At 36.9% G+C, this 12,616-nt stretch overlaps 2 protein-coding genes across 2 annotated transcripts in view; one reads left to right on the top strand and one right to left on the bottom strand.

Moving 5' to 3' along the window:
• Positions 1-8,582, bottom strand: part of Picot (putative inorganic phosphate cotransporter protein picot) — a 28,151-nt gene extending 19,569 nt beyond the window's left edge. The window contains exons 1-2 of the mRNA XM_011302535.1: positions 6,937-8,582; positions 5,912-6,313 (exon numbers count right to left, since the gene is read on the bottom strand). Coding sequence (XP_011300837.1) covers positions 5,912-5,999 — 88 coding nt within the window. The 5' untranslated portion in view covers positions 6,000-6,313; positions 6,937-8,582. The remainder of the gene's footprint in view (positions 1-5,911; positions 6,314-6,936) is intronic.
• Positions 8,583-8,827: 245 nt separating this feature from the next.
• The window catches only part of LOC105265264 (uncharacterized), a 7,004-nt gene continuing 3,215 nt past the window's right edge, over positions 8,828-12,616 (top strand). The window contains exons 1-9 of the mRNA XM_011302669.1: positions 8,828-9,576; positions 9,642-9,808; positions 9,861-10,220; positions 10,289-10,404; positions 10,828-10,998; positions 11,070-11,323; positions 11,374-11,582; positions 11,641-11,909; positions 11,982-12,255. Coding sequence (XP_011300971.1) covers positions 9,423-9,576; positions 9,642-9,808; positions 9,861-10,220; positions 10,289-10,404; positions 10,828-10,998; positions 11,070-11,323; positions 11,374-11,582; positions 11,641-11,909; positions 11,982-12,255 — 1,974 coding nt within the window. The 5' untranslated portion in view covers positions 8,828-9,422. The remainder of the gene's footprint in view (positions 9,577-9,641; positions 9,809-9,860; positions 10,221-10,288; positions 10,405-10,827; positions 10,999-11,069; positions 11,324-11,373; positions 11,583-11,640; positions 11,910-11,981; positions 12,256-12,616) is intronic.

The raw sequence follows: 12,616 nt of genomic DNA, 5'->3' as shown, positions 1-12,616 counted from the left end.
ACTACTCATTATCAGTGATCAGTGCATTTTACCATTTTCTGTATTGTTCAAGCAATAGAAGTTCGGAACGTATTCCCGCCGTGGAATATCGTGCATGTATTTTTTTTAATTTAAACTATGACAAGTGAGTTATTTTGTGAATTCCTCTGGAGACAAGTACTAATGATCGTACCATAGCGGGATAAATATTTCAGGATTTGAAGAGAAAACTTAACAAATACATAATATAAGTTACTTGCATAATTTAAATATTCATTTACATTAATAAACGCCGCATCGATCTAGACAAATCGTTCATCAATCTCTGTTAATTTTCATGATTTCAATGAAATTTCTTAATTTCAATTAAATAAATCAATTATTTTCCATATAATGGCATTAATTATATTGAGCCGAGTCGAGTTTATTCATTTGCATCGGTTATTTGTTTGAGAAAAGAGAACGGTGAGAATTTGAAAAGGAAAATGACATAATTAGGCGTGAGAAATATTTTTGTGACAAATTTGAATTTACGCGGAAGGCTCATTCTGAGAATGGAAATGCCCGTTTATTATTCCGATCTCAAACAACTCAGCCTTGACAACAAACATACGGAAACTTTGAAGTCTCAATATCCTAATTATACAAGTGTTCTTGAGCTTGGAATAGATTAATCACTCGTAATGCATACGACGCGGACGGGAAATCACGTTTTCTCGATTGGTTGATTACGCGATATTGTTATTAGAACAAATTCCATGATACGGGTGTTTATGCCATAATTATGATGATAACCATCTTATAGGGATGCAAAAGTATGTGTTAATTGAGTGCAATTGAATATCTGGTAATTAACATTACCACAACTTATACAGTAATTATTGGTCAATATAATGACATGTAATAACTCTTTTTTATGGGGTACGTTACACGGGAAAAATCACTCGAGGGTCTTCATGATCTTCATGATCTTCGAGTAATGAGTCTGACAATGACGTGATGATAATCTATCGAGGATAACCGTGTGCCTTTGGATAATTGCAATAACTCGTTTTCTCCATGTTATTACACTAGTACATTATTGCGATAATTTCATGCTCTGGACATCATTTCATCGGACGTTTATTTTATTGCATCTGGTTATGTCTTCGAAACACTTACTCCGCTTTGAACTTTCAACCTTCTGGGAATTATCCTGTACAGGGAAATTTATTGATATTCTGGAATCGATTAATAAACTAAGTGCTAGGCTAGAGGAAAAATATTTAATAAAAAAAACCCTGTGGTATGAGGAAGTTCATTTGCATAAATCCGCAATTTCATAGGAAATGATGATCTTCAACATTTGACGCATGTCATAACAAGACTTCCAAAAATTCAGGAAATCCTGGAATTTTTATAGAAATTTTCAATTTTTCTCAAATTGCCCAGTGATTCTTGTGATTTTAGCAGAACAATTAAATTGAAAAAAGAATTGTTGTATCTATTTTTCATCATTATTTATAATATTATTATTATTTCATTGATTCAAGTTTCAAGTTCCCTAGAATTCCAGGGGAATAAGATCGTGAAAGTTCCGACAGTTCGTCTTGAAAAATTGAAGAAAATTTTCAAGTTTTGAATTAAAAAAATTGTATAATGATATTGTATTAACAAACAGATGAGTCCAATGCAAATTACATTATTTCCAGTGTCAATTCCCCAATAATATCAAGTTTTTTGTAGTAAAATGGCGTGAGGGTAAAAATTTCAGAGCAGGAGGATTACGAAACCTCTGGTAAATTTTACTGCAAATTTTTCCTCGGGTCTCACAATTTCCTTCCTACTTCCTTTACTTTCACGTTCCACCATGAATTTTCTTGACAGGTAAAATATTATTTGCCCGATAAACAATAACATAATTCACGACGCAAAAACGTCACCGAAAAAAACAAGTTAGAAAGTGATGTGAAGAGTTGAATGCACTGAGAATAAAAAGATGTTCATTGGTATGGACAGGTGTTCAGGGACTTTGTCGCTCCCTGAATTGAAATTCTGAGTCAAGATCATCAGGACAACGGGAAATAAGAAGAACCATTGAGACTTCCGCAGCATTTCATGGACGTTCACGTGATCTACATATTTCAAGGAACTGTTCACGCAATAAATGTAAGTTGTGTTAATAAAATTGTGAATGGTGGAGAGGAAGTTTAAACAAAATTGGTATTCATTTAACGATCTCCAAGTGAGTCAATAACAGTTGTCGCTGTTTATGACGGTAGACGTTCAAATTCAGTTGTAAAACGAGTTTTCATGACACTTGAGATGTTACGATACAATTACACTGTTAGAAATTTCTTTAATTTTCAGTGCAACTGAATTCTTGATGGTCTGGTGACTTATTTACTTTGGGATTAAATTATTCATGAAAGTCCCTGTTCCTCTTGAAAATTCAATACCTTAATAATTAAAAAAAAAACACATTTGAGAATTTTCCTTCAGATTGGACGATCTGTAATGTATAAATTGATAACATCTTGAAAGTTTGTTGAATTTTCTCCTACTTTCATCATCTTGATTTTTTATTTGAAAATGCACATAAGTTCTAGATAATCATTCCTGACTAAAGGTGGTAAAAAGGGTAATTAATAATTTCAATTAAGAATAATTACTAATTCCGCAATTTGTACTCGCCATTCTCTCTAAAGTAATTACAAAAAAAAATATGACAATCCCTCGAAATTATGTCTCTAAACAGATATAAAATTAAGAAACTATCAAGAAATTTCGCTTATGACATTTTTACAGCTCTTTCAATGAAATATGCCAATTACATAATATAGTGTCACCAAAAATGGCATAAAATTTAGTAGTCATGACCTATTAACAATCGGAATCGTAATTACGCGGGCACAATTCAATCATGTAACAATAATGCAAGAGTCATAGAAAGATTACCTGTAAATAACAGTTCAATTGACCGATTGATTGCAAATTTTGGCTCAAAAAAAAATTCCGGTTACCCATTTTACCCTATTCCTTTTTTTTCGCTTCGCTCCAATGTTTCCGTCGACCTTGAGCATCTGGGTTGGCCTTAACATAATCAATTCTCGGTACAGGCGTGTACGGAAATTGATCTGCGGTTTTAAGTTCAATAACGTTAACGACTCAACCACTGGTGGCAGTTTATTGATATTCAATTGACCGGTGCAGGATAACTTCCAATGTTGTGTTATGGAATTGACTTTCAGGGAATGCAAATGCAATTCCTCCATCATCTGTTAATTTTTCAGCTAAAGTTTCCTCAGCTAAAGTTCCTTGTATTTGTTCATTAAATCAATTGAATCTATTATGAAAAAGAAACAGAATACAGCTAGAACAAAAATACTAATAAACTAAATATTTAATTCAAACTAAATATAAGTTATATGAAAAGATAATTAAAATATTACTTCCTACATTTGCAAACCAAAATCTCAGGAAATGGCAAATTAATTTGATTTTAATCTATCGAAGGTAATTTCATTAATTTATACAATTTAATTCTTGAAATTCAAATGGTATTGACCATTTTCGGAATTTATTAGAGTTTGGAGATATTTTTACAATTATTGATGATGGATCGTCAGAGAGTTGGGATTATCGAAAATCTTCGAGAATCATTCAAGGTTAAATGCAATTAAGGTATTTTTTTCATCATAAAAAACATCCGCCCCCTTGGCCTTGTCTCCTATCTTTGATAAACCAATCCATCGTGAGCCTGACTAATTTGCGTTGGGATCAGCTTCAGAATACATCGTCTGAGGAATGTTTTCGCGGGTCTATTTCCATACCTGGTGATTAGATGCGTTAAAAACGGAATAAATATAGCGGCATAATTTTACGATAAGACTTTCGAATACGCGATAGAGTCGGAACATGGATTATTACTTTAAATCACTACTCGTCAGGTTGTCCACCTTATAATCATTATTTTGGATGGAAATAATCAGGTCAGATATAGACTCAATCTAATCTGAAAAATCTCAAAAAAAAAACCATTGAATTCCTCACATTCTTAATTATCATTGCCAACTGCCTTATTATATTTTTTATCTTTTGAGGTTCTTATACAGTTATTGCAACATTCATATTTTTAATCAATTCTTTTCACGATGAATTGGCGGAAATAAATCGATTAAATCTTCAAAAAATTGTGATAATTTCGCGCTTCATTTAGAGAATTTGAGGAATTAATTAATTTATTCTCTTCTGTCCCTGCAAAAATGTCTGGATAATGACGCATGATTGCTAATTATCCGAATGATGTCCCTTAATTTCAACCGAATATTTGTCTCCATGCAGAATAACGCGCTGTTTATCCATCGTCCCTCGAGCATAAATATCTCGAAGCATCAAGTACATGTCATCCTAAGCGGAAATAATGGTGCAATAGCTTGAGCCTGAATTTATCGTTCGATAAATGAATCGAATGACGTAATTCATCTCAACAAAATCCCGACGTCATTTGATGACATTTATGCCTCCAGTTCCGGAACATCTGGATTACGAGAGCCACAGGTGTGACATTTGGCAAAGAATATTCGCGAGAGCATCCAATCAATCATTCAAATCATCAAAATTCATAAAAAAATACTGAGCACCAGTTTTTCATCCGAACATTTTAAACCATCGGGTAATACTGCTCTGAAATATTTAAGTGATGCATATTATTACGACCTAAGGTAATTAACAAAGTTTTATAGATTAATATGTATTAACAGTTTCCTGCTAAAATTTATAAATTAATTTCAAATGCTCATTGCCTAATTCTCGGGGGAAAATTTCTATTTTACTTACTTTTTGATCAGCTAATTGCTTAAATTATAGGATAAACTCGAAGGTATTTAATCAAATACGGATTTATCTGGTGTATAAGTGTATCACAGGTGTAATTAGTTCGCACGTGCGTGGCACGTGAGCCAATGGTGCTGAATCACCTGTTCCGCGTGGGCCCAATGTCAATTTTTGCAGAAAGAAAAAATAAACCCGACGCTTTGGAAATTTCCACTTGAAATTCTCAGAACTCTTCACTTCTTCCACACTTGTTACAAAATTTGATTTTTTATTCAACATAAAAAATATTATCATCATATGTCAAATTCAAGACATTACATTTTTTCATTTCTTGTCATCCAATATTGTTTATTAATTTCTCAAATTTTAAGAGGAATAAGGGACAACTTCACATTTTGATAATTTAAGATGAGATGATTTTTTGAGTTGAAAAACAATAATCACCAATTTTTCAATGAAAGTTTAAATTTTGTGACTCGTTGTGAAAATTATATATCGACAAATGAATATTGAATAAAGTGGTAATTAAAAGTGGTTAATTGGAGAATTTCATAATTCTTTTGAAATATTGAACAAGAATTCAACTATCAGTTTAACTGATTCCATCATTTCCATATTTTTCACACGATTTGAAAAAATAACAAGAGCCGCAGAACAAATCTAGATCGATTAATCAATATCAATTGGTAATCTATCGATTATATTCCATGAATACCGAGTTAACATTCTCATTCTAATAATACGAATGGTCTTTCACGGAGGACTTGAGGTAAGGTAAAATCATTTAAGTGTGACAATTCCCGGGATAAAGATAATTACCATTTCCAGTTGGGATACCACGATGGGTCATTGGAGAAAGGCTTTCGCAGGTTATGACGTCAGAGGCGTCAACAGGTTGGTGTTGACTTTCAAATTAGTGCTTCTAATAATTACCATTATTGCGTATTAAAATTCAAAACAAATGGCCAAATCTCATCCCTTCCAAAACCCGAAAAATAAATTCCTCCAACCGAATTCTGCGGCCATTAATTTTTCCAGAAATTTTCCACTGGCCGAAAATAATGGATTGCCAATTTCCTAGATAGTTCGTATTAGATTGAAAAATTATAAAACTCACCCTTGGGTTTAGGCACTTCCGTTTCGAACACTTCGATATTCTTCTTCATCATGTCGTGAGTCTTTGTTAGACCATTCTCGGCGCCCATTGTTCCACTGGTGAAAAATCGGTGAAAATTAGAATTTCCACAATGTAAACAAATGAATTCCGGTCACTTGGTTATTGCAACCAGTCTTGTTCAGTGGTCACTCAGTCACTGGTAGGAGTTCGAGACCAGTCGCGACACTTTAGACACTCGACACCTCGAGAACACGAGCCAATCCTCGGTTTCCCCTACCTCTGTGCATCGCGGGTACACGAATTTCCCCTCCCGGTGTTCCCTATCTGGAGTAGAATGCTCACTAGGAATTTCTTGCGGCTTCTCCCTGCTACCAGAATCTTCCCTCTGACACGTATCATTCCCTTGAAAAAAAAATTGTAACATTTTTCATGAATTCCCAATGAAAATATATAATCCCTCACTGTGCTACATATTTAATTAGACATTGACTTGAATTTTAAGCATACTAATTAAATTAATTAATTATTCAAGCACTCTGCTATTTTTTTTTCACCGCGTATTCTGGTAAAACCCCAACTAATCAGCGATTACATAAGTATATTGACATTTATTTGAGGTATACAAGTTGATTTGATTTTTTATAATCAAATTTATTAATTACGCAACCTGAAGAAAGTCCGGGGAAAACACTGAGTGCCATTGGTGCCATTTAAAGTATACTTTCACCCTCAAAATAATCAATAATTCTGGTTTATAATTCGAAGTACTTGCAGCTCCCGAATTATCTGTAACTCTTCAGAATTATCAAAAACCCAAAATACATCTTGATTGTTTTTTCTCAATATCTACGAAGAAATGTGATAAGTAAAGTTGACCATTTTCCCTAATCGATGATTTATCTTGAAAACCATCGATAAAAGGTGAAATCTTCAAAGGAATTTTTTGTTTCGGATTAAATTACCGATAAAAAAAGGTCAGCTGACAATTCCTTTGTTAAAATGAAGATTATATAAAAAATACTAACCAAATATTCATCACCTCTTTAACCCACCAACTCCCTCCAGCTGAATTCCGTCCTTGTAATTAAAATTGCGGGTGACATTAAACCAGGAAGTGGTTCGGCAAATAGGAAAACTGCAATAAAAGTGATTAAAAAAATTCGTGTTGCCAGCTGGAACGAGGGACCTGCTTTTATCCACTGGCTATTTCAGCTTGTGTCCACGGTATCATCCGGATGATAAAACGATCAATAATCAGTCATGGGAACCTAGCGTTCATGGACAAAGAGAATCAATCAGTTATTACAACGCAATTTGAACGGCGATGATCTGACTTGAATCACGGTCGCGGCCGACGACCTCATCGTGCATTGCCGGTCTCCTTCGTGGGGCCTCGGCCTTCACCACGCGAAAGTACTCGTTAGGAAGATTCCTTCGAGACGTTCTGCCACTTTCCAGACGTCTCGGTTCTGATTGATCTGCATCCTCGACTTCCATGGAATGCCACTTTTCCCGAATTCCTCAATTAGATTGTCCGCCAATCCAACGGATGATAAGTCCATCGGAAATTCCAGATGATAGATTAGATATTTATCAACACCCCGCCAAGGTATTTTATAGAACGATGAATATGTAATACATATCTATACCATAAGATATACTTCAATTGGAACCGAATATTGCCTTGAACATTTTTTCATAATCGGAGATTATTTTTTACCGACAGACAGTTGAATTATCCGGGGAATCCCCCGTATCCCTCTTGGCTTCACAAAGATAGTACCTGAGATAGCAATTGAAAAATAGCGCTCCTGCCGGTGAAATATTTTTAATTTTCTTGCGCAACATTGAGACAAGCCTGTTTAGCATATTTCACCGGAAACCAGTGTTTTCCTCAACTTCAGGGAAAGATCATTTGACTGGAATCATCGGTTAATGTCAAGTGCTCGATGGCTCTTAACGCGATAGTTTATTGAATTAGTCCCGCATTAAGTGAAAAAATCGGATGAATTAATTATCCCATTTGATAAGAATATGAGTGTCAACATTTGATGATAAATCCTTGGAAAATTACTTTCGACTATTTTCAGAAGCCCATGGATTTTCTCTGCCTCTCATTAACTGAAATCTTCAATAAGGCACTCTCATCCAAACATGAGCGATCTCATAAAATCCCCATCGTGCTCTACAAATAGCGTATCACATCGCTCATCCATGCGTCGATCATTGATTGTTCACGGGGGATGTGCGCAACTGATGACAACAAGCTAATTTTGCTCTGTCATCCATCGATTGGGGAAATTCCACGAAAGCCGAGTATTCCTGCTCTCTTGTTTGAAAATTTCGAATACAATAGAACAATAAATAGACTCACTCATCCCTCTCCACCTGATTAATCATCACTTATCGTCGTTTCATCATGATACACTCAATTGGTACCCCACATTCTGCAATCGTTCCGTCTATCACTGATTATGAAAATTCAAATCCCCTGAGCAACATTTTTACACACATCAAACCTGAAATTAATCTAATCTCTCCTCAATCGAGCGATAAGCCCTCATTGCGATGTAATTTAGAATCACGAGAATTAATAAACGACCATACTTTTCGTTTCACATGCGTCATGAGTGTAAATGAGGATGCCGGAGCACGCGGGGCTTTAGGGATTTGAAGACGCGATGATAATTCTGGGCCGACGAGACTCAAAGCGAGTTGCAGTGCGAGGTAGGAAAATATGAAATCACTTGCTGTATCAGGTGAGTAATCAGAGGCACGTGAATTTCAGGAAATCACGTGGGTTATCTTCAACACGTGAAAGGTATCCTTATCTGTGGCTTATCGAGCATTATTTCTTTGTTTAGAGTGGAATCAAGTGATTGCTCAGCAGAAACATTAACAGAGTCGGTAATTGAAAATATAATTGGTTTTCAGAAATCGTTTGATCAATGATCTTCAATGTCAAATCTCAAATTAATCAGATAAATCTAAGGGATTGATAGAAAAGGATTGCCTATAGCTTGATGGACAACGAATGCTTCATCACTGCAAAGCGAATCTCTGCAAGCCCCGAATATCAGCTATAGGAACTCAGCAATCAATAACTCCATATTCCTAAGCTGTCATTATCGTTAGAGATGCATTATTTCATGCATTTTCCAAGACTGCATGTCGTGCCTGAATTTCAGAGGGATTTGATTGTTGGCTGCTGGTAATTGTCGTTTTCTGCGACTGCAGGGCTTACTTGCCAATTCCTGAATAAAGTCGCAGATGAATGGGATCGGTCCAACATCGAAGACTTCTTCAACACGTTTGGACAGTTAGAGAGTTGTGCTAGTTCCTTCAAGAATTCTCGCGGTCTCTGGCCAGTGCTTTTCGTGATCACTCGTCCTAAAACCTAGAACTTCAAACAAATCTATCTACTAGTCTCCAAATCTCCAATCTACAAAATGCAAAGCCAGAAGTTGACATCAATTGAGTTATAGAGCATCGCTCATCAATTTCTTTCAAGATGTTCATAAAGAACTTCATTGGGATTCTTATATTGAGTATTAGAGTCAGTGCTGATCGCAAAATAGACGAGATAGTTCAGACTTTTATCCTCGACGTGACTAACTCTTTCTATCCAACTTCTAGTTTCAGTCTATTTCATTGTGCAGAACCAGGTGAACACTAAGTTCAAGTTGATACATTGAAAAATAGTATTGGTTTATATAATCCTTTGTTCTAGCCGAGGTTGCTGAACTTTCCAGATTCATGTCGAAAAACCAAAAGCTCCATGAAGCCTCCCCTATCTTTGGAGAGTACAGATTCGACTTTGTCAATTCTCCATTGGCTCACCGGAACTTCTACGTTGTCGATTTGGACTGCGCCGGAGCTTATGAACTCCTGATTCAGGTAATGGCATCAGAATTATTGAAATTCACATGAACCCAATGGTTATTTCTAGGCGAATGAAACGGGGAATTTCATTGCTCCAACAAAGTGGTTGATCCTTCAAGATTTACGAGCAACTGCGAATTCAATGTTCAACGGAAGTCTTGATCTAGCAGAGTCCAATGAAGATGGACTTCGGCGGATTTTCCAAGATTTCCATATCTTCCCGGACAGTGAAATCATTGTAGGTCAAAGACTGGAGGGCAATATCATCAAATTGCTATCTCCATATCGTCCTAGTCTTTTCCGGCGTATCATCATCGAAGACAGAGGCACCTGGGCAAGTCGTAGTGGAATCCAATTTCGGAATTATCATGTATCATCTAGACGTAGAACGGATGTTCAACAAACTCCGATGAAGGCGTGCGCTGTGGTGAGATTCCATCACCTCCCGTCAGTAATGATGACAGCAATCACGTCAAATCATCTCACTTCTTCCAGATGACCAATCCAGACACAATGAATCACCTGGAAGACCTCAAGGGCAAGAACGTTGATGTTATCTCGAAAGTCGGATATCTCCTTTCGAAGCTGCTTGTGGCTCGAATGAATACAACGTAAATGCCTTCCTAAATTCACTTTTGAGGCTTTCACGGCCATGATTATTATTATAGTTGGCTTTCGGATGGATGCCGCGTTTAATTTGAGCATTTCCAAGTTTCGCAAACATTGCAATTTGCTCCTTGAGCTGAGCTCCGATTCTGAGCTCCGATATCTGAGGGTAGTCCTTATATGCCCTGTCCTGCAGTGGTGATGGAAGAGAGGCGAGGAGTGTGGGCTGGGGAGGAAGGAGGGTGTTCAGTCAATCATTTCTTTAATTGATCAATTAAAAAAGTGATTGGCTGACCCCTCCTGTTTCCTCTTTGCTGTTTCCTCGACTCATCGCACCCCTACCACCACTGCAGAAGAGGGTAAATAAGGACTACCTTCCTAAATCGTTTAAGAATTAATAAGTTGACCAACACTGGTTTAATCTTCAGAGTTGCTTTCAATTTCGCTCCAACCTGGGGCTATCAAGACAAGAACGGAAGCTGGAGCGGAATGATCGGGCAAATTATTCGTGAAGAAGTTGATTTCGGCGGTACAGCTACGTTCCTTACTCCCGCCAGGCTCGGTCTAGTCGATTATATCCAGCTATATACTCCAAATAGGTACCCACTTTTTGAATAGCAAGCAACTCTTGAAGATTCTCCATGAAGGAAATGTTTCTTTTGTTTCCTAGAGTGAGATTCATCTTTCGACAGCCTCCACTATCTCACATTAGCAATCTCTTCACTCTACCCTTCAGTCGGAGTGTCTGGATCGGAATAGCTGTCTTCAGCTGCATTGGTTTTGTAATATTATACCTGAGCATGGCATGGGAGTGGCAAGAAGTGAAGGACATACCTACGGATCAAAAATTGTGGGGAGATTTGGAGATGAAGCCAGCTTTTGGCGATAATTTCCTGATTCTGATTGGGGCTATCACCCAGCAAGGTGAGGATTCCTCTTGGTCATTCCATGTTTAATTTATGTAATTCTTTCAGGGTCTGCATATGAGCCACGGAGTGTCCCAGCACGGATAGTCATTCTGATGCTTTTGGTCTTTTGTCTAAGTCTCTACGCTGCTTATGCAGCCAACATCGTGGCACTGCTGCAGTCCACATCAGACTGCATAAAGACAGTAGAAGATCTCATGAATAGTCCTCTGAAGATTGGAGTCCTAGATATTGTCTATAATCATTATTACCTGGGGGTGAGAAATCAGAAAGTTATCTCCTTGCCCTTATAACTGGTGATCATTCTGAAAATAGAGCTTCGAGGATCCCATGAGGAAGGAGTTCTACGAGCGTCGCATTAAGGGGCAGAAGAACATCTGGATGTCTCTGGAGGAAGGAATCCACAGGGTGAGGAATGATTTGTTCGCTTTTCACACAGATGTCACGATGGGCTATGGTCTTGTTCAAAGCACCTTCGGCGAGGACGAGAAATGCGGCTTTGAGGAAATTGATTATCTCTACGTGTCTGATCCGCAATTCGCTATCCGGCGCAAATCACCGTATCGGGAAATTCTCAGAGTGGGGTAAATCCGTTTTTGAAATCACCATGAAAATATTCTGTTGTTATAGAAAATATATATAATAAAATACTGCAGGGGTCTCTGGCTGAAGGAAACGGGTTTACGACAACGCTATATCAATATATTGTGCAATGGGAAGCCCCTATGTAACAATCAGAAGAAATTCGTTGGCGTCGGCACCATTGAATGTTACGCCGCTTATCTCACTATAGGCTATGGAATGATTTTGACATTCGGGATTCTCCTGTTGGAAATTATTTGGTCGAAATACTCAAAGATACAAGTCGAAAAAGAAAAGGGTGAACATACCTCCATTGCTGATGAAAAGCCCGAGGATCAAGCAGATTTCAATTATGATTAATCACGAGCATTATGATATCCAACAATGTTAAAGGAAATATATATTCTATTATTATATTATATTATAGCAGTACTGAATTACTGTTGAAAGAAATATATATTCTCTTATCATATTATATTATATTATATTAGAGCAGTACTCAAGTACTTCATTTGATTTGTTCTTCCCCAAGTCGATTTGACGTGCATCACAAGATGAACTGTCTGAGTTGACTATCAAGCTTCGCCACCGCGCAATCTCCGTAGAGAAGTTGGTCATGGAATTAACTGACATAATCATGAAGCATGCAAATGATTATTAGATAGAAAACAGAGTATCTCTCTCTTTGCCGACACAGGAAATCAATATT

The sequence above is a fragment of the Fopius arisanus genome, unplaced genomic scaffold (genome assembly GCF_000806365.1).
Source record: "Fopius arisanus strain USDA-PBARC FA_bdor unplaced genomic scaffold, ASM80636v1 scaffold00028, whole genome shotgun sequence".
Taxonomy (NCBI): domain Eukaryota; kingdom Metazoa; phylum Arthropoda; class Insecta; order Hymenoptera; family Braconidae; genus Fopius; species Fopius arisanus.
The sequence above is the reverse complement of the archived record's forward strand: the minus strand, read 5'-3'. Positions and strand labels throughout refer to the sequence as shown.